Genomic DNA, 23,528 nt, shown 5'->3' on the forward strand with positions numbered 1-23,528 from the left:
ATGACTCCTCGAGATGCTGTGCTCTAATTTCTTGCCAGCTACAAACTGTTTCTGAATTCTAAAACATTTCAGAGCTGTTTAAACACGCAGACTGCTAACACTACAGAGCAGAGCAAGCTAATTTTGTAACAGTTTGGAAATCAGAATCTCTGCCACCTTATCCATTGTACAACTTAGCTTTTGTTCTGTTCCACAAGCAAAGAACTTTAATACATGGAAATGTAACTGCAATAAGTACAGTTATGAACATACTTCTGCCATTGTACATTTGAGTCACAAGGCAGCACTAAACCCAACCTCCCACACTGCAATAAACAGAGCTACTACTTACACGTTTATTTAAAAATATTACAAGTATTTGCCAAAAGATCTGAACAGAGAGTTGCTTATCTGAGTCCTAACATAAACAGAAAACCAAGTTTTTCATTTCCCAAAAGTATTAGCCTATAATTTCCTACTGCTATTATACTGCAGCAATAACAATCACAGATGAACTCAAAACCCAAGAAAATTACAGCTATAACCTATTTTTACACAGTGGCTAATAATGAGAAAATCTTTATAACTTCTTTTTTTTAACCTTGAAACATCACTGCTAATAACCTGAAAATAAAAAAAACTTTTCAAACTGCATTAAAGCAATGTCTAATCCACTGAGAATTTGCAAGTCTGTTCACATTTACATCCTACTTTAAGGATACAGGACAACATATTAACTGTGTTCTTACCAATAACTGTTCTTGGTCTTCCTTGGCATCCTTGTAAGAGGTGGATCCAGGCAACCAAGATGATAATGGAGTTTACAAGTGTCACACAGTAGCAGTAGGTGTTGATCATGGTTCTTCTTGCAAATTCCACAACTTTCCGTGTACGTAGCAGAAAAGCATTATAATTACATATTCATCAAGAATAAATTATATACCCCAGTACATTCCCCAGTTTTAATACAAACATGTGGCAACTTCAATTTGAGCATATCATTTAAGTGCGTAATTACTTTTTGGAGTAATTATGGAGGAGTTTTTTTTAAGGCGTTTCTACCTATGTACAGTAAAAGAGTAAAAGGTTCCTAATAAGAGTTAGCAAAAAAATGGCTTTCAATTAAATTTTTGAGGATTTCTAATGAGTTAATAATCACTCAATACTTCAAAAAAATATACCAGCAGCAAGTGGAAAAAAATGTAACAAATGCTTAAACAGAAAATTATGCTGCTAGTACCAATCTTAATAACCGATCACACGCTTAGGCAGGTAACCACCTTGAAATAGGTCTATGCTGCTGCTATGCTGGGCAATATAATTCATTAGAAATTATACTTCCTTTCTATTATTATTTTAGTGGAATTGAAATTCTAGTTATTTTGAAAAGATACGTGTTCACTGATTGCACTATAACATGGAAGGAACTGAGTGCACTTGAATGAAACAGAATTGGTGAAGCATGACTCTCAATTACTTGTGTACATTGAAATTGCCAAATCCTTAGCCCACTGCCACGTTTTCAAGATTTCTACCTCTTGCAGCACTAGAATTAACTTTTGCTTGTGTAAATCACCCTCTTCCCTTAGCCTTCTAGCTGGGCAAGACACTACTTGCTATGGCTGGATGCTCTCTAGACCATGTCACCCCTCAGCTGAGGGTGAGAAAAGAAGATCCTAGATGACATGCATGTATTCTGCACAGTCACAGCCTAGGATCCTAGTTTGTGTCACACTATTAGTAATATTAAACACTTAATAAAAACCCAGTCAGTAGCTTCACAGCTTACGGAAGAGGGGAGAAGGTGGAACTATGACCAAGTGAATACATTTCATAGCCTTGGGAATTAATAAAAATAGAAGTAGAGAAATTTAGCATGAGCAAAAAGTGAGAATTCTTATATGACAAGTGTTTTGTGCATCCAGGAATCATGACTGAACTGCATCATCACTGTTCTCAAAATCATTCACTCACATGAATGCATTCAAAGAACAGAGTGACCAGTCAGTTTTCACATCAAAAAAGAAAAAAAAAAAAGAACCTTTCTACTTCAGATTCAAGGAGTTAGCTTTGTCCTTAAGGCACTGCTGTCAAATTAGTAGAAACACCCAAACTTTACTCATGTGTGTGGTAGGGCAAAGAACTGACCACTATTCAACTTACCCTTCAAAAATAAGTAAAATGTATAGACAACTTTAAAGCATCTTTTTAATTAAAAACTGAAGCCAACAATTTTCTCAGAACACTTTTTTGAAACTATAAGTTACTAGATACTGTATGTATTCTGGCAAAATTTAATTACTTGCCTATAAAGTACTGCCGGAAGTGTAGATGCCTTTTGTGTTCCTCCTTCCTTTTTACTTGGTTTCCTTTCCTTAGGAGCCCGTAAAATTGCTGGGATGTTCAGTTTCTATTGGATTTGAAGAAATGCAGTACACATGAGTCTTGACACTTTTAAAAAATATTTCTCTAATCTCAATGCATGAAGAACAAGACATATAATGAGCAGAAAATTGCTTAGCTAACTATTTTACAGATTACACATTTATCCCAGTATGATTCTGTAATATAAAGTAATCTTACAGGAATTTTTTCAATTCAATAAGAAAAATACAGAAAGACTAGCTTTCAGAATTTTTCTTCAAGCTTCCAATATATGGATGGACAGGGATGATTTCTCCAGGAAGCTGAAACAAGCGAAGGCAGATACATGAAAATGACAGAATACTGAGGCAGTTTATTTTCCCCAGCATCACAGCTACACTAGTGCTCGACAGGTTAATTAGAAAAATTATCTTATTGGACCAAGCCCTTCACAAAGCAGACGAGACTCTCGTTGGGTTTCTACTATCAGCAGTATGCTGGCTTCTCAGACAGCAACCATCTATCAAAGTCATTTCCCAGCAGCCCCATGGGTCTGCATCTGTTCAACCAACTGGAAAAAAATGTCATGCAAGCTGTGTAAATGAATTCTACTCAGCTTTTCTCTTTTTTTTCAAATTGAGTAACATTTGCATCAGGAAATATATTTGCGAATACTTACTCAAAGGAAGGAAAAATAATCTTGGTTTAAAACATACGTTATGCAAGAATTCTTCTTTGCAAGTAGGGGAGGTAGGCAGACAAATGGAACTAATAAAAGGTTGCATATCTTAGGAACTACTACTGCATAAAGAAAGTGTAAGGTTCCTTTTTTGAACAGCAACACAAGCAGTAACAAATGGCATGCCAAAATTGCGAATAATTGTGTGTCTGCATTTCCACAGTGAACAGTTTCTTCAATCTCAAATTGTAACTGGAAATCATTGCAATCTCCCTCTCACATCCAAAATGTCCACTGACATCTAATACCACTGACATAAAACATATATGAAAACACTGCAAAAATCTTCTCTTTTTTCCTGTATCGACAGGAACAACGCTAATTGCTTACAACAAGAAGTAACCCAAACCTTCTGTTGTCCGAGATATTTATATTCATCTGATCAAAATATTCTCCTCTGTCTAGTTACACACCATTATGTACATACTGCATTTAAAATTATTTTTATCTCATAAAAGCCATAAAGAGTTAACTTATCATTTGAAGCCTACAGTAACTAAAGACAACTGGAGACAAAAACAGTAGGATTAACTCATGCTTCATGCTAAGGTTCATCAGAAATGACAGGTCAATCATTTATACCAAATGAAAGAATTTTGCAAACAAGCACACTATTAAAACAACAAAATTAAGCTACACGTTCCCAGTAGGTGGTTTGCAAAAGTCTAGGTACTTCAATCAGGAAACATTATCCCCTGAGTAAAGTCTGGGTCTGATCAAATTAAATAAATTTATTCAGCCATAGAAGTAGCAGACAGAAACAAAAAGGCCTATTCTTGGAAAACCTTTTCTGCTGCTTTCTTCTGTAAAGAGGGGCAAGGACCAACCAACCTGTCCAATGATTCTACCCAGCAGAGCCCAAATGCCTTGCCCTTCATTTCGCAGTTTTCCATTCATATTTTGTAGCTCTTCTAAGGACTCACACAGCTGAAAAGTTAAAGGAAAAAAAGATAGGCAACAGGAATGAAAATACATTTAGAATTATTAAATAAAATTTACTCAACCTCTTACCAAGGGTGCATTAATTTATTGTGGGGTCAGAAAAACAATGAAACTTGTATCAATATAGCTGAGATTAGTACAACCATTCAGTAATTTAACAGAAGTGAAACAAAAAACCTAGAACAACCACTTTTTTTGTAAAGACCTGAAGTATTTCAGCATGGAAATAAAGTTTCATAAAGTCAAATGGAAAGGAAAACTAATATACAGCAACACATCTTTTATGTGCTGTACACACTACTTACACAGCAAGATTATAACAAGTGAACATATAAATGAATTAAAACTCTCTTTTGCCACACTCACAGAAAAGGAAAATTTAAAATTAAAGGCCACAAGCGAAAAAAAAAGAGGTTTTTTTTCTTCTGGAAGTAACTCTTAGGTTGTGTATTTTGAGAGGTAACTATTAATTTGGTTAAAAGCCTTAGGCACAACTTCCTTTCCCTTTATCATGACTGGGCAGTTCACAAGGATCTGCTGCTACATTTTCCATATGTTCTCACTTAAAGCACACACCAAACAGTTTAGGAATTAATAGCAACACAATATTTTGTCGTCATTAACTATCACTTAATGGACTGCTGAATTCAGCAAGAATTGCACCATGCCATCTGTCACAAAAGGTACAGTATATCTATTTTTCAAAATAACTGAATATTAAAATGAATATTTATTTAGTAAAATTGCAAAAAACTCTTTTTTAACCATAATGATGAGTTATTAAAAAAATTACATTAGCAAAATTTTGGGGGATCAAAGCCATGATTTATGGGCATCAAATTTGTTATACGCTAAAAAGCATGCAGAGGACACTGTGGAGGTGTCTGAATACTGATTATTTCTGTCTGAAAAATTAGTCAAGTCATTAAACCTAAGCCCAACTGGAGTTCTAGTTGACAAAAACAAATAACACCCTTGAGTATTGTAGATTGCCAGTTATCAAGTTGAGCACCAAGCAGAGAATCCTGCATGTTCAAACAGGTCCATGTGCAATTTGTTACTGGAGCTCTCAGTAGGGTCAGTTAAATAACTTGTGTGCAGTCAACACATCACATTTTAGAAACTGATATTACTTGTATGGGAGAAGACAGACTAATGAATATTTTTAAAAGAAGAAATATACTTTTAAATATTACTTTTAAAAGATCAATAGTTTGCATCTTTCATTTTCATCTGAATTTTTTTCCATGGAAAGAAAAATTCTATCAAAGTTAATAGCATCAATACTAAAATGTTACAAGTGTGTATCAGCCCTTTTTCTTTACCTTATTATACTCTACATGAAGCTTTTCTTGCTCATTTTCTAACTTATCCTTGATATTCTTCTGTTCAGCCATGTTCTCCTGGATTTGAATCATGCGCATATTTCTCTCTATTTGAAAGAAAACTGCATTATTTCCCACTCTTGAACATACATTTTCAAGTTTTATGCACTATAAAAAAAGTGAAGCAATCTAAAGTAAAAAAACTGTAACAATACAAAGACACAAAACTATGCTCTGTAGGTTTAATACACAGACTGAGTAGAATGAGAAGCCATAACATTTGTATTTTGCTGCATAAATATTGTGATTGTTTAAATGATGAACTTTGATCAGGATCTAGCAAACACTCAAAAAGTCATGCTATTCCACACAGAAATGGAGGATAATTTAAGGAAGAAATATTAAACCAAAATTACCTACTCGCTTCTTAATGACAGTTCAATCTGTTTATATTTCAAAGATTTTATTCTTTTCTGAAGTGTCTTTAAAAAAATAACTTTCTGTGCAAACAGAGACTCCAAGCAATGATATACCTGACCTTAAATGAAGTCATAATCCACATTTATCTACTATAAACAATTACATACAAACAAAATAAAAAAGCCAATGAAATAGCATAGCACAATTCAGCAAAGTGGTACCTTTCATGGAGAAAAATAAGCCATTTTCTCGCTTACCAAGGTAATAATTCACAAAGTCAGCAGTGAGAGCTGGTTGTTTATGTTTTCTTCTTCCATCAACACTGGAACTTGTATCTGAAGTATCCACTGGAAAAATGTCTGTGCTAATTCCCATCAACTCGGCTTTGCGCATGAGCTTCCGTATGGCTGAAGCGCTGCTCGTGAGCGGCCGGGGCAGCTTCTCCCTGGGAACCCAGGCCTGGGGCCTGGTGGTGCGCGCCAGCTCCGCCTTGGCACGATACTGCTGGAGCCTGGCATTGATTCGAGCCTGCAACGAAGGATTCCACAAATTAAAAACATCAAGGAACAATTCAAAATTAGCTCCCAGTTATAATTTGGAACACATCCGCATTTTATTTCCATTTTAAAAGCTGCACAATCTAATCAGTGCCATTTTCACTCCAGAACCTCACAACTCAAGAAACAGATGTTGATACAGAATTCCATTTTACTTCAGTGCACACACAAATGACATTATCCTTTCACTAGGTTTTGGAGCTATGTACACATTTCTTGATGAGATTTCCCCATTCATGAAAGCAACAGATGACTTCTGGCTTTGAGACAAGCCCTTCTCATAATGAAAATTTGATGGGACTGTGAAAACTCAGTACTGGTCGAAACTCTGGTCGACCTACCACATATGCATTTAGATACACATTAAACTGGTATTTCTGTCAGCAACAAAAGTTGATGAAGAGCATTTTTACCATATTTGACATACTTTTGTAGGAACTCCTTTCTCAGTGCCACTTCTCTTTATAAATGTTAAACTTGCTGATTATAATTTGTCAAAAACACAACCCAAACAGAAGTGAAGCAGACAAGAGAAGCTCACAATATATATTGTTGATGACATCTGTATATTTGTGACCATCTGGGAGATCCACCCCAGAAGATCAAGCTTTTACTGACAGCTGGAAAACACTGTCTTGAGGGAACTCTGTGAAGTGGCAATTCTGGCAGAAACTGACATCCACATACAAACCTTCAGAGGCAAAACTCCAGCTGACTATCAGTTAGAAGCTGTTTACTTGCCTGCACAAAGAAGAAACTAAACTAATGTGACTGCCCCACCATATGGTGTAAGATACTCCTGAGACAAAAGCAAAAGGTGTGCATATACATGCACACTATGGTTAAGGAACATCTCTGATTTCAAACAGAATCACTGAAGGTAGTACTGCATCCAGTTTTAACACATTACCTTACTAGGTCTTGAACATTAATGACCAAGAAACAAAGCAAATTCAGCTTACAGGCCAGCTCTGACCTCAATGGCTTTTCTCTTGCACACACAGCAGCAGGCAACAGGTCCACCTACAGCCACTGCTGCACTATACCAAAGCCACCAACAGTAAAAACATGTGGTTGTACAAAATGGATGCAAGTTATCATACTTGTATTAAGATGCCTATGACACTATGTCAAGTAACTCCACCTGCAGTTTTCAGCAGTCATTCCTTCAGTTTCCAAAAATTTAATCTAAATAATTTAAATTAAAAACTGCAGGTTCTAGGTTTGGGGAAAAGAGGAGAGAGAAAGGGAAATGCTGGGAATTTATCAGCATTATCAGCACTGCATAATAGATGCCTGAAAACAGAGCTAATAAGCCCTGCTGGATCCAAACTGATATTGCACAACCAGCACTTACCATTATATTGGGCAGTATTCATATTATTGTAATGTCTCCACCGCACAGGTGCATTTCACATAACTGAGAGCTGAGTATATTCACCAAGAATTATGAAACCAGTTTTAAATCAAACTACATGAAGCTTAATATCCCAAAAAATATTTTATTCAAAATTCTTCTATGGTATGAGTTTGCTCATGCTCATTCTCAACAGCATAGGTCATTCTAAATTAATATTCTCCTATTTCAAGATCTCTGAAGAACTGGAAAGACAAGATTCTTTTAAATAAAAAGTTTGATAATATGAAACAATATTTTCTTATCATTACACTACAATTCTCACTTAGGAAAAAAAGCCAATAGTCCTCTCCCATAAATTATTTCCATTATTTGCAACATCTGCTACTTTCTACAAATAAATTAGGCAGGTTTTGTTTAGGTAACAAGCTGCTTTTCTGCACAAGTGTGATTTTTCCCATGGAATGCAGTTCAGTCTAAGCAGTGAAGCGAACTATGCTAGAAAATCCTCAGAATCAGAAAAAAAAAAAAGACACATTGAAACATGAAAGTATGCAGACTCCCTCAGAGGAATTGAAACCTTTGTATCAACAGGACATTTATCAGTTGAGCTTCTGCAGTAACTAACTGTTTTAAATGGATCTGTCACTAGACAGGGATATAGACTTGCCTAAGGCTTTCAGACAACTCCCACACAGTAGCAGAGACTCACTTCTTTGCATAAAATATTTTTTTCCCTAGGAAATCTTTACTATGAAAACACCTGGCACACAGAATTCCACTTAGACCTACAAAATTGGAAATCTAGATAGAAATATGCCTAATTTTTTGTGACCTTTTTCTTCAGAATCTTGAAGAAAATGTGAACTAAAATCTATGAATTACAATGAAAAAGTAATTACCAACTTTTTACCTCAAAACCAAAGTAATATTTTTCAATTCACACAAGCACAGATATTTGATATTTATTGAAATAGATATATAATATATATGAGATATAACTTTGTCATATATAAAGATATATTGTTCTTAGAGACCAAACCTAAAAATAGTTCAGTGAGCTGTTAAATGACAATGCATTATCAATATATTCCACATTTCATTCTCTACTATAATAACATTTTTACTTTCTCTTAATTTGTCTTGTTTAACATGGATGATTAATACACAGGCATTTGTGTCACAAATACAATACCTGAGCTTCTGGTGAAAGCTGTTTTTCTCTTTCCTGCAAGGACATTTTACAGTAAGATTGTAAAGCCAAGTAGTTCTTCCGCTTCCATTTTCTGTCTAACCTGTCTGCATGCTGTTTACAATAAGCAAAAAAAGGGTCAGCTATATCCTGTTTCAGAAAAAAACAAAGGGGAAGGAACAAAAATAAAGTGAGACAAAGTAAGGCCAAAGGGCTCTGAACAGCACAAACATTCTGGCAATCAGTTCACATGTTCGAATGGGCATGTTTTCAAAATCAAGTATAAAGTATGTTTCTAAATCAATTTTGTCATGTTGATGTAATTTACAATATAAGGTGTTTTTTCCATTGTTTTCATTGCATAATCCTAAACATTTTTAAATGCATTAAGGATTTAACTCTCTACTAGTCAATCTCAGTACTGTATTTACATTCCCAATAAAAAAATACCAGCAAAATAAATTCCTAAGTACAAATCCCTTTGACATATAACGTGTATTAATTTCCTGTTAATTAACTGTGCCTTTTAAATTAAATCCTACCTAATAGTTCTGAATACTATCAACGGCAATATATTTGGTTTCTCCAACCATTTTGGTGGCTGTACCCTCCCATGATTTATCATCTCTAGGAGGATTTTTTTTCCCATTTTTCAATCCACCATATCTGCACACTGTCATGGCTAGGTTTATAGAAACTTTCAGTACCCGCAAACCTTGCAAGCAGACTACCAATATCTGAGCCATGAGGAGACATGGTTTGAGAAATACATTTCGTTGCCTTTGTATTTTCAAAAGTGTATCAACAACATCATAAATCTATAGACTAAGAAAAACTTAAAGCAGTCTTCCTTCATCAAGTAATACAAACATTAATTACCTGCCTATCAAATTTCCCTTTATTCCACTGATAAAACAAACTAATAAAATTTACTCTGACTTTCCTTATAAGCACATTTTATTTTAATTTAGATTTTCACAGTACGTGACAGCTGACTTCAGAAATTAGCTGTGCCCTAAAATGAGATTGTGTGAGACCCTGTTTAAAAATTTGACTGAAGAAAACATGTAACAAAATTTTAAGGTGGAAAGGCCAGCAGATACATATGTCCAGAGGGAATTCACATAGGGCATTTAAAGACTCAACCTTACACATAATCTAAGGACAACAACGAGACAGTGTGTTATCTTCCTATTTATTGGTCCAACAGAAGTATTTTGTGATTCCTTTATGAATCCCTTGTTGGTTCATTGTTTTCAGAAACAAAAGTGTCAAGATCAACAGTGAAAGTAATGCTAGTTTTTGTGTTACCTGTGCTACTTCCTAAGGCAAAAAGCTGAACTGTGAAGCTATGAACGTGACTGGCTTAATCCAAATGATATGTATCAGGATGAAACTGGACAACCTGAAAGTACTTATACTATAAAAATTAATTGGGAAGTAGTAGCTTCAAATCTGAATTGCTATAGATCATAGTAAAAGGGAAAAACTGTTAAGATATTAAGAAGTTATCAGGAGGTTATAAATACTTGCTTTTCATTCTGATTCCGAAGATTAACGTTACCACAAGGAAAGTCATATCTATGTACCACAAATTGAAGTAAATACTGGAAAACATGCATGAAAAAGTGGCATCAGAAATGTCTTTAATTTCTCAAGTCTCCTATTTAGAATGAAACAGAGATTACTGTACTACACGAACAGCTAGAGAAGTATGTCACCCTGTGTGAAGTTCAGGAAATAAAAGATAGAATTCCTGTCTGTATTGACTGACACTCTATTAAGCCAACTTCTGTGTTAACTTTTTCTACCCTTTTTTCCAGTCAGTTTCAAAAGATGATCAGTTGGACAGTTTGGTGAAGGGCTCTACCTGTACAGCTCCTTTACCCAGCCTAGTCCTTGTTATCTACTTAAAAAAAAAATTTGTTCAGGACCTGTGAACAAAAAAGCTACCATTTCAGGTCATCTCCATAAGCTTTCAATAGAGGTGCTATTTTATTCTATCCTTTCCATAGCTACCTCTTCCGCTGCTGCTTCTGAGAGGAGGCCTTCCTTCTGAGCACAGGTCACATGGAAATAAGCTCTGCACATCCCAGCATCACAACTAATGCATACACCAGTTCTGGCAAAACGAGGATCTTCACAAAAGCTGCACTCCTTTATAAAGAAGAATGGAAAATGTTGCAGTAAATATTTCAGGTGCATTTTGCCTAATATTTGATAATTTATGTCATATATATAAAAACCAAACTGGTAGGTTACTCCTGTGTGGTACAGAAACCAAGTATGTTCCCAACGGCTGACATTACTTAAAGCTTCCTGCTTTCTCAACTCACACTATTAATTTCATTTTCAACAATGGTAAAGTGCTTAAACAATCTAAACAGCATTTTGGATGGATTTTTATATGAACCTCCAAGTACTGCATTTCCCTTCAGTGAAAGAACTAAATACCATCCAAGCAATTCAAGCACAATTAGTAGTGTAAGTATGGCATAAAAATAACCACCACTCCTCAGCAAACGTTCAACAAGTTTAGAGGACAAACAAAAAAGAGCAGTGCTCTGAATGACTGAAAACCATAGATAATTATGTACATGTCTTTCAATAAGCAATGACTGAGGTGTAAACATGACAGTGCAGAAGCAAATACTCAAAAATCATAAACATCAGTAAGGAAGGCCACGATTAACTTAGTTAAGGAACTGTGGCTTCAGATATGTACATTCTAGGCACAGTCACTTGCAAAACAACGAACTGACAACTCCTCATACGACCTGGGAAAAAACAATTAACTTATTTTTTAGTCAGATCAATTCCTCAGTCTGTTTCACCACAATTTCAAACCAAATTCCTGTGCCAGCAATCTAGAGCAATGAGCACATAAGCAGGAAACGGGAACACGTGCTGCTTAAACAGTGCTGCTATCCACTGCATAAAGATGACCTACAATTATAAATTTCCTAGACTCCTACTTGCTTAAATAGAGAGCAAAGCTGTCTAACACCTAGAGAAAATATCTTCATGCAGAAAGTTAAACAACAGAATGGAATGGTAAGGAAAACTCAGTGACTGAAGAATCTCAAGACATCACATATGCTACACTAGAAGGGCACCCTTTAGCTGTGTAGCTGCATCACCTAACAGGTAAGAAATTAAATGAAAAAAACTATTGCATTAAGCTAGTTTTGCAAGGGGGAATGTGCAAAATAAGCTGTAACTTCCACACTTCATACAGCAAACAGCATTTGCAGCTTTGCAATAGTATGAGTCTTTTTCACCTGTACAGTTCACTTTCACCTTACTCACAGCAAGAAAAGATGCCCAAATTCTTTACCCCATTCCTATACATCACTCATGTTTTTTTAAAAAAAGAGCATGATTCATTTCAACAACAGTTTGTAGGGTCTGGTGTGCTTGCTCCAATCTTTTTATACAAACATTTCTAAACAAGGCTAAATCCCTCAGCAGGCCCAGGCTCCTGATACAGGTATGCTGTACATGGGCAATCCAAAGTGTTTTAATCTGTTTTATATATTTATTGTATGCATTTTTAAAACTGCACATATTTTTATTTAGTATTCAATTTAACAAATTGACATTAAAGAAAACAGAAGTGACTCAGCAGAAATGATGCTTTAGAGCTGCAGACTTAGAACCTTCCCTCACAGCCTGACAGACATGGCTTCTCCACACTGTCTCCATTTGTAAATACTAACAATATTTACCAAACTAATGAGTGCTGTCCTCTGCCCACTGCAATGGTTTCCTGTAGGGTTTGCTCATGATTTCTTTTCATCAGGACTGAAAACATTTACATCTAAAACACTTTTAACTCTAGAACTATTTTTCAGTTCAAGTTGAGGGTCCTGTGCTCCTGTGGATTTTTGTAAACACTGTTTTGGAACAGCCTGTTCTATGCATATTAGCTTACATCCAAACTCAAAAGTAATTCTTACTAATGTACATCTGCCCCTCTTTTAATCAAATTAACCTCCCATCTCTCTTCTTATAAATCATCCTTGCTTTCCATTCACATTTTGTCAATCTGCCACTGACTTCAAAAGAAATTAGCACCTCTGTAAAAAATCAGGGAAATTGGGCAAAAACAGTGACAGAAATTATGGAGAACAGTGGTAAGGGAATAGATAGAAAGATGGAGGGAAGAGCAGGTAGGTTGTAGGTATAACAACCATTAACGAATTTTATCTCATTTTTAGTCCTGAACCTCACTACAAAACTGCTATAAAAAAGAAAAATGAAGTTGGGAAGATGCATTTTATTCTATTACATGCAAAAATATAAAATACAGCTACTCCTTGCCACTACTTCTCTTCTAAACTTACCTTTGCACCATACTTGGAGTAATTCATTTCTGTTAGTGTTACTGGCCGCAGCTTGTCAATATCTCCAAATGCCACTCCTGGAACATAGAGGGCACAAACAATGTGGACCCACCTAAAACAGCGAACAAAATTAGGTTACTGTTATCAATATTTTGATCCTATATTATACTCACAGTTTTGAGATTTCAAAATCCCTTGTATACGTTGCAGATGCTAGCTGAAAGACTTGAAGGAAAGTACATTAAAAGCAGGGGTGGAGCACCTGCTGGGAATTCAGGAGCTCAGACACTAAGCCATAGACTAAGGTCCTTCAAAGGCACTGGGATTGCTTTGCCTGTCTGGACAAGGGCTGGGCTACCACCACTTTCATGTTCTGATGGCTCTCACAAGGGCTGCACACACTTTTCAAGGAATATGAAAGGTGTTCAGAAGATTTTGGTATTACTTACAAAGCTAAAGCAGACAGGTATTTTCATGATGTGGTAGGGGGTAGGAAGGGAAAGAACAAAATTATACAGGTAGTCACAGCGACACTGAGCCCGAGCATATCGCTATGCAGCACTTACAACACAGCATCAGTCAGACTTTGCACTGTTAGTTACACCTATTAGTATCACCAAAACTATCTAGTTTTAACCAGTGCAGAGAGGACTTGCATTCAGGAACAAACACATCTGGGTAGTATAAAAGAAAGGCCTATCTGAAACTCAGATAAATAGACTATTACTTAGTTGTTCCCTTCTTTACTGGCCATAAAATTACTAGAGTAAGAAGTCTAAATCTTCAGCCCTGAGGGGCAGAAAATTAATCTGGTCCCTAGTGTATAGTAATCAAATGCCACACAGTGGTAAAGGCTTCAACCTCAACACTGCTCTTGACAGGCATCTTCCTAACCTCCTGAAGCTCTCAGCTACTCAAAAACAGCCTTGCAGCAGAAGACAGATTTTTCTTGTCTTCTTCCTCTTCTTACATTGTTCTCATAATGAACTTACTAAAAGATCCAGCTCTCACTGTCACAAACCATCAGTTACCGACAAAACCTGTTCTGCATAGCATGCATGACTCAAATTAACTGAGACAAACTACTGCAAATAATCTTACTCTTTTATCAAAATTCAGGAAGTATTTGCTACTCCTTGCTAAGTCACCAGGTGGGAGAAAACCATGACAGAGGGCCAAGACTGCCGTTTTTTTGTTATTTTAAGATATTCAATAAAATGGCCTTTCAATTGCAGAGACTGTAGCTAACACTTTGAACCTATAAAGTTCCACATGATATATAATACAAGAAGAGACTTCAGACATAACTGAGCTGAAATATCCTGTTTGAGCCTCAGCAAGTGTGTTAATTCAGCACTTTACAATCTTCCCAGTCATTACTGTTTAACAGTAAATGTATCACTAGTGAAGACTAAAACTCTCTTCTGTTCTAATCAAATAATAGAATCTACTCCTTGTATTCAAGAAGACTCATGATGATGTGAGAAACACTTCTTCCCTTGTCTCTTTTACCAGGGATTCAGTACAGACCTGTTATCACCTGCTTAAATCCGAACCCATACCGCTGTGCCCTTTTTTCCCATCTTCTACCATTGTTTAGCCTAACTCTTCTCCCTCCCCTTTCCTTTGTACATCAATTTAAAAAATGGATTTAAAAGAATTCAGTTACACCACAGCAATAACATCCTGGGTTTAAGTGCACTTAAAACAGCTTCTGTTATTAACTAGCTGCTTAGAGATGAGAGAAATACTGAAGCTTATGGTTATACTATTCAGGAGCTCCATGTAGCCCTGATTTCCCAAAGCAGCACACTTCTCATCAATGGTCCTTAAACCTACAATACTGGATTTTTTAACACTCAGATTAATCAGGTTTCATGTTATTTATGAATCATATATCCCAAAAGAAATTCCGAAAAAGCAAAATATGAAAGGTTCAGTAGCAAGCTCAAAAACTCATCTATATTTCAGTCTTTACAAAAAAAAAACAATGATCTTTCAATGCACAGAAGTGGTGGACAGACTCTTTACTCACCATTTTCCCCCAAAACAGTCAAAGATATTAACTGGAAAACATAAAAATCCCAGTAACAGTAAGAAAGTACTTAAAAGCCATTAAATTGCTTCACTCTGTAAGAAATTTTGTAAGAATTTTTCCAGTAAATCGAAGAAGCCACAACACTGACTGATCCATTATATCATGTCTGACAAGACTCTTCACTCGTATACTGAAAACAATTATTTATCCTATGGTTAAATCACTCAGGTTTGGGATGCTAAGTAGCAAATTCCTTTTAAAACATATAAACTTAAAACAATGAGAAAAAAATATATCCCAAATACACATTTTTATGTAAGAACTGTACTGTTTTGCTCCACAAATTTTACTAGTGTTCTTCACAGCCACAAAATCATTTGGTCACAGCACTGTAACTACAGGAAGATGCAAAGAAAATTTAAAGATGAGTTACAACCTTGTCTTCAAACAATGTAGTACATATATGATGGCTTGCTAGCTACCAGAGAACAAGATGAGATACTCAAGTGTTCTGCCAAACTTCTTGCTGCTCAGAAAGGGAGTAAACCTCATCCCTGGTTTTATTACAGAATAAACACTCCAGCATGCCAGCACAACAATACAATGTTATATGGAAAAAGATTCTTCTCATTAGTATATGAGAAGTAAATCTGTCTGACTCCCCACAAAACCAGTGGAGGTACAACATATCCCTGCAGGGGAGCAGTGGAGCACTGGGTACCACCTCTGCCCTTCCATGATGTATCCAGGAGTGGCATTAGTGTGGCCTAAATCACTATCATGCTTCTATGAAATGTTCCTCTATTAAAGAAAGCATATGTATGTGCTCAAATGTATATTTTAGTAAAGATTATGATTTATTAAAGTAAATATCTCATTGACATGAGCATATTGTATTTATTTTCAAAAGGAAATAAAAAAAAATTAAAAGCAAAATACGATACACAGAATGAGACCTGTAACCTTGAGATAAACAGACTTCTTGTTTGTAAATAAAAAATATCTGAGTTCTGTAGGGCTTATTTTCTATACTCTTCTTTTAATTTAAGGTGTGTAATACAGAACAAATCTTTATAAACAGAAGTTAAATATCTCCACAATTATTATTCTTAACAAAAACCCAAGGTTCTGGTTGGAGATTTTTGATAATAAATTTTAATACAGACTACTAAACATACTCTCTGAAGTTCAATATAAAGATACACATCTTCTACAAGCAGCTGCTTTCTCAATTTAATTTGCACAGTTTTTTCATGCTCCACTGGTGTATTTAATGCTGCTGCACTCTGTAGGAGTTTATCTATGATAAACCCAACAGCTGGCTGCTTGCTTCATACTGACCTTCTCAAAATGTTTCAGTACATGTCACCCAAGTATTGCAGTACTACAGATTTAAACTGCCATTTCTGTGTGATTGGCACACAAGTGCCTCATTTCTTTAACCACCTATATGTGAACTCAGACCTGAATCTTTATTAAAAAACATACACAAGTCAGTCAAGTTCACAGCTGAAGCAGCTTCAGCTGCTTTTAATACCAGTTCTAAATATTTTCCTGCTCATTTATTTAGCTGCACATGTTTTAGAAGCTTGTAATTAAGACAAATTGGGTAATCAAAGAAGAATAATCTTCCTTGTTACTTTACCATCCATTTAGCTTGGAGCAATGATGACAGATGTTGATTAGGAAGGAAGAAAAACTCCATACTGAAACAAGGACAGAATTTATATTTTTGGATAATAGCATTTTGAGAAGTAAAATTTAATAAATTTACATTTATACTTGTGAAACTGAGAAATTAATGTGAAAAAGCTTCTGCTGAGAAATTAAGCACCTCATTATTATAACGATTCACCTTTCATGTAAAAGGAGAGAAATTATTCCGATTTGATTATTAATAAAAACTGACTAGGTTTGGTTTGTGTCATTTTCAGCACTGATGTATATGATGAATTTATTTTTAAAAGGTGGTAAGGGGATGAAGAACAATGGTGAGTTAAAGGAATCTGTTACTCAGTAATCTCTTCCTGCTAACACATCAAGAAAAGCACTGAACTGGCTTACAGTTAACTGAATACAATGGAAACATAATGGACACTGCCCCAAGACCCTACCCCTAGTCTACAGTGCCCCCCTACCCTTGAGAATTCAAATTTATAAACACATAATAAAATGATAGCAGAGGAATTTTCACATAAAAATGTGAACTAGTAAATAGCATTTTTTTTCCTACATAACCTCTTCATATGAGAGAATAAACTTATCCAGGATAGTAATATCACATTATCCAGCAAACAGATACAATAACAATAATAAAATATTGTGATAACACCTACTGTCAGCAAGGCAGGCACATGCTTCTGCACAGACAACCACAGAAAATACTTCCAGGTTAACTAAAAGCATACCACCACTTTACAAGACAAAATTTAAGCAATTATTAAAATGCTGACTATATTTTCTACTAGGATAATATGGAAAGTCATATATATAGGGCTTAAATTGTTTGCAGAACACAGGAATAAAAAGGTTGAAATAAAATTTGCCAAGTGTTATCAAGTCCCACATTTCCTGTTACACAATTGACTTACAGTCTTTAAAAATAATTTTCTTGCATATAGAAGCATTATTATTAATACAGAAAACAACTGGAAAAGCACAATTTGCTTAGTTATATAAAAGCTTTATAAGGAAGATACACATACATTCTTGAACCTACTACAACAAGAAACAAGGAACTGAACCCTAGAAGTTCTATAAAAGCACTACTACCTCCAAGGTTCAAAATTATTCACTATAAACCTTGACTCATTTGTGTAACTTTTTTTTAAAAGCTTATGAAAAGCCAGCACCTGAAAACTTTGCTTATTACCACAGACCTGCAATTTATACAACCATAAATTGTATGGGGAAAACCTTAATTTTCAAAGTCTATTAATAATAAAAAAAAAAAAAAAAACCAAACAAAACTATGAAACCATGCAGAAAAACCTCATGACATTAAACATAAATCACACGTCACTGATAATGCAGCTTTTGCCTCTAGTACAGATAATTAGTTATCATTAATAATATGTACATCTTAATAAGCAGATTAATTCCCATGATGTCTTCAATTCCTGTCACATTTGAACATAAATTCTCAAATTAGACCCAAATTCAATTCTAAAAAGAAGCAAAGAATAATCTCAAAAATCAAGAATATAAACTTCATAATTCTAAGTAATCATAATATACTAGGTCTGTCTGAATACCTTTAGCAGACCTTCAATATAATTTTGAAATGCTGCTTTTTCCCATCACTGCCTGGCATCACTGATCCAGTCCTTTGCTCTACTAAAATAAAAACATGCAGTTTTCTTCCCACTTACATCCCACTTGAAAGTCAATAGACTTAAGCAGTCACTCTACAAGGTATAGGGAAAAAAACCCCAACCTTTTCAAGATTAGATGACATCAAATTCAAAACATCACTTATTTATTCTTACCTGCCTGCATCAGTCTCCTTGAAGATCCCATCCTGGTTGGGACACAATTCACAGCTAGGTGTGACACCACATTTGCAGGCATCACAAAACCAAGGCTCTGTGGAATTTTCTGAAGCTGAACTCATGATAGAGTCACTCTCCCCATCAACACCATAGCAGCCTACACACAGAACAAATGGAAGATCAATACAAGAAGAGAAAATTGTAGAAGTAGCCACTTGCCAGTTATGACTTCAGAGGGAAACATACACACACATTCACGGGAATGAATTGACAAATACTGAGATACTCAAAGTTTACAACATTTTTGAAACTATTATGGTTAGTGCAAAATTTGCATTTTAGAGCAAATTTAATTCTAGAAAGTCACCTGTTTTTTGTGATTGTACTAGATTACAACTGAAAAACAAGAATAAAAGGTTTTTTTACTTTATTCTTCTAGCCACACTTGGTGCTCTTTCAGACTATCCATTAGGAAGAAAAGTAAGAAAACAAAACTTGAAGCAACCAAAGATGAAAAAAACCTCAATGCATTTTTTTAGTAAAGAAATATATTTCAAGATAAAAGCAACAAGCTTTTCTCCCTGAAAATTAACATTTTTTGGAGGGAAGTGAAGAATGTTTGGGTTTTCTTCTAGAGGTTCATTATGTCAGTAAAATCCACTCAACAAACATGCATTCCACTTTCCATTCAGCATGCAAATCAGCTACAAAAGAATACACATGAAATAAAAAACACTATTTACCTACTTTATGAGTTGTAGGACTGCCTTAAGCCTTGTGCAACTTCAAAACCAAACTAAAGTTTGTGGAGCACAAACTGATAATTCTGAGACACCACACTGGTGACTGATGAAACATATATATATATGTATTTTAAGCATTCTCATTTGTACCTGGTTTTAAATTATGGCTAGGCTCTACTATTCATTCAGTTTCTCCATTCCTCTTCAGTACAACTAGGGTATTATTTATGATTGCTAAGGTGCCTATGTATGCTTTATTACCACAAATTTAGGAAAACTCTTTAAAGTGATTTGTTATTTAAATTTTGCACAAGAGCAGGAGTTGCATTAGTACTACTGCAAATGACAAAAAGAAAAATACTAAATCACCACAAAACTGTCTTTTTTCATATCACACATTTTGAACATTTAGCTGCTATTCAATAAGAGAAAAAAAATTTAATTGTCAACACTTAAAACACAGTAAAGACTTTACTAAAAAATTAAATTTAGCTATTTATCAAATGCAGCAATCAAGTCAAAATTTGTGCTTTCAGAGCAGTAAAATTACTCAATTCTGCAATTAAATAGCAACATGATTTTTTTCTTTGTTTCATTATCTGCTGGCTGTAATAAAATAGCAACAGTGCTCCAACTCTCCTTGTGACAGAAACAGAGGTCTGCATAATACACTGAAACTACATTCAGCAAATAAGAACATTGCAGAAACCGCTTAAGAAACTTAGTCTTCCATTACAGAATGAGCTTCATCAATAAGAATTAAAATAAGATGGCAGAGTGTTTCTTTTCCTAATAAAAAGTGTCCTAGAATGAAAGTACAAGTAATGTGCAGAAGTGTGTTCACAGACAAATTTCATTAGGGATGTACAAGACCAAATAGCTCATGCCTAGGTTCACTCCATCTTCTTTATAATGTGGTATCAGCTTTAAGCAACATTCCACAACGTAATTTTTTTAACTCTAACAAAACACAATTTTGAATAGATGCCAGCAAATCTCCTTTTCAGCAATAACACTAATGTGCAAACACATAGCTCAGAGCTGATGAATCATTAACCTTTTAGTAATTCCTTCAGACTTCTAAACATATTAACATTTTCTTAAAAGTACTTAAGTACTTACTAAAAATTTCTTACCGTTACAAATGCAGTAATACTGTTCTCAATCCACATGGCAAAACAAAATCAGCTTCTTTCAAACACTGATGTTTCTTCACCAACTGAAAGCAATTAGAGTTGCTTTTCTAGCCTAAGTGCCATCAGTCTACTAAAATTAGAATGATGACTTCCCCAAACTGTCTTACCTTCATTCTGAAATAGGTGCTTTATTATACTTATCAGTCATTTATACCTGATTGTTTTTTATCCTTCCTCCTAGAAAATGACATAAATGTGCTGCAATTATTTCCATACTTATCACGAGTGTTGGCATTAAACATTATTTCTATAACAATACAAATCTATGTCCTTTTACAAAGGGGGGGGGGGAAGTCCATATTTTTAACCCCACTTTTTTGCCCTAATTTGTATATAAATCTTAGTGACAGCTTTAAAGAGTTTAAGATCTCTCACAGATAAGGAGGCATTTACTCTTTTTACCAGCATTTAGCAAAAGCTAAACACCACACCTTTATAACCAGCGAAAGGAGTGGTCTTTAGCTGGAGAAAATAGACTAGATTACCATTTATCATTGCTATTAAAAACATCAAAACAACCTGGTCTGCCACAAAGCTGAAGAAAAGGAAATCCAGCCTATATGCTGCTGACCTGTACCCTGCCAAACAGAGCTGCTGAATCAAAGCTGCAATGCAAAACCTTGTTGGCACTGAACCCAGGGTTCAAAGGAGATACTTTGTAATTGTTCTTGACAACCTTGTTAAAGGGCCAATTTCAGTATACTTTAAAGTCTAAATAAATCATAAATATAAATGAAATATATCATTTTAGGATCCTTAAAAATCCTGAGTATAGCAAAGGTTCAACTTACTACTACCTGCCCTCTTTTGCTATGGCGAAAAAATTATTTTGTTCCAATTACCAAAAATTTTAATAAGTATTATTTTCATGATTTCAAAAGGCACAGATATGCAGATACAAACCTGCTACTTGTTAAATCATTCCATCCTAGTATTAAGCGGCTACACTGAAGATCCATTTAAAGTTGCTCAGTCCAGCCATTCTGAATGAATTATTGGGAATTGCTGGTGTTGGAATAGAATGCAGTCTGAGGGTTCACTTAGTAAAAGCATCAGGAGGTAACCTTTATGTCCCCTCTAAAAGTATCCCAATTGCACAGACAGTGACTACTTCAGGCGTCACAGGAGAACAGGGGGAAGGATACAGAACCTGTAAAGGACATGTCTGGTTCCAAGTACTATCACTGCAGCTCTGACCTACTTGGCATTAAGTCAACCATCTGCCCCTTTGACTGGAAAATACACTAAAGAAAATAAAATAACTTTTAAACACTTTGCTTAAAATGCATGCTGTCTTTCCTTAACACTCACAAAAATTTGGAAGACTGGGTCTTCAGAATACCCCTAAGAGCTACTTTTAAACTTAAGTTCATTAAAACCTCATGTTTGTACACTCTAAGATTACTGTATCATAATTCCATTTCTGACACCTCCTTTAACACCATTAACACTAAACAATAAAACCAGGTTAGTATAATACTATCCTATGAATTTAAACACATGAAATTCATGAAGGTAAAATTTTCACACCACTTTACTGTTCCATTAATGGCATCTATATATTAAAATTACAGCCAAGTTGTCTGCTGAATGTATGCCATTATAATACAGAAAGCAAACATTTTTATTCCCTGATTTTGCAGTCATTTTACTCTGTCAATAGCTTCTATTTTCATGTGATTTTCAATAAAAAGAAACTGCACACACTTTAAAATAATACCATTAAAACAATTCTTCTGAAATTCATACCACTGAGAGAAACAGAGACCTAATTTTTGTCACAGCTGCAGTTGGTCCTCTGTTTCTCTGGGAAGGTAATTTTTTGCCAAAGAGGATATCTGCATACACCAACTACATCTATATATACACTCTGAAACACAAACTATATGGTAAACAGTATGCTAGCAATATTAAATGCTGTGAGATCATAGTATTGAAAATATATTTCACTCAATCCTTAATTGGACCAACAGTTTAAAATAAATACATTAATAATTTCATGCATCATAAATTCAGAACAATATTTTTATTTAGTAAATGGAAAGTACTAAAGTACATGATTTTGAAAAATGGATTTTTATACCAGACAGCAGCAGACCACAGTAAGGGGCAAAATTAAAATGCAATAGTGTTTTACTACTCTGCAGAGCATATGGCAACTACACTATTGCTTTTAGCAAGAGAATTTTTAATTCTCTGACATACACATAGAACTACAGTAAGAAACAAAGATAGGAGGTGAAAAATAAACTGCTCAAAAAATGTAGAACTTTTATTTAACTCACAGCAACTAACCCAAGGGCAACAACTGGCAAGCGTACTACCTGCACGTGTGGCACATGCTATGATGTATGCCAGACATCTTCAGACACTCTGCAATCAAGATGTCAAAAAAACTGGCAACACAGTTGGGGGTGTCCTACTATTACAAGATCTTAGAACAAACACATTTATCCAAAATGACAGATTGGTGTCTAAAGAAGACTTTTATAAAAAGAAATGACAATTATCTTCATACAGAAGTAAAAATTCTGAAAAGCAACTGCATAAATTCAGTAAGAAAGATTTTTTTCCCCTTTTTTTAGGGGGGAGAGGGAAGATATGACAGGGATAGGCTGATACGTGAAATGAGAACACATTTTTAATTGATGGACTTATGAATTAACCACAGGCTTTTCAAACTAACAGATGAATGTATTGGATAAGAATGGGTATGAAATTATCATTACACGTATACTACTTATGCAGTTTTAAAGGCAGCTAAAATTCAAACCAGATATTTACTCCACTAAGCATAGATTTTTTGGGTACATGTCGGCAGCAAAAAGACAGTTTTTGG

At 35.0% G+C, this 23,528-nt stretch overlaps 1 protein-coding gene across 1 annotated transcript in view; it reads right to left on the reverse strand.

Annotated features, from left to right (window-relative positions):
* PHF14 (PHD finger protein 14) overlaps positions 1–23,528 on the reverse strand; it is a 162,170-nt gene that overhangs the window by 116,431 nt on the left and 22,211 nt on the right. Inside the window, exons 5-13 of the mRNA XM_014248760.2 lie at positions 18,748–18,907; positions 13,222–13,333; positions 10,895–11,032; positions 8,879–9,025; positions 6,027–6,297; positions 5,350–5,456; positions 3,914–4,009; positions 2,286–2,389; positions 729–860 (exon numbers count right to left, since the gene is read on the reverse strand). Of these exons, the coding sequence (XP_014104235.1) occupies positions 729–860; positions 2,286–2,389; positions 3,914–4,009; positions 5,350–5,456; positions 6,027–6,297; positions 8,879–9,025; positions 10,895–11,032; positions 13,222–13,333; positions 18,748–18,907 (1,267 nt within the window). The remainder of the gene's footprint in view (positions 1–728; positions 861–2,285; positions 2,390–3,913; positions 4,010–5,349; positions 5,457–6,026; positions 6,298–8,878; positions 9,026–10,894; positions 11,033–13,221; positions 13,334–18,747; positions 18,908–23,528) is intronic.

The sequence above is a fragment of the Pseudopodoces humilis genome, chromosome 1, assembly GCF_049639895.1.
Source record: "Pseudopodoces humilis isolate 2021_Gansu_Grassland_sample_001 chromosome 1, ASM4963989v1, whole genome shotgun sequence".
NCBI classification, from domain to species: domain Eukaryota; kingdom Metazoa; phylum Chordata; class Aves; order Passeriformes; family Paridae; genus Pseudopodoces; species Pseudopodoces humilis.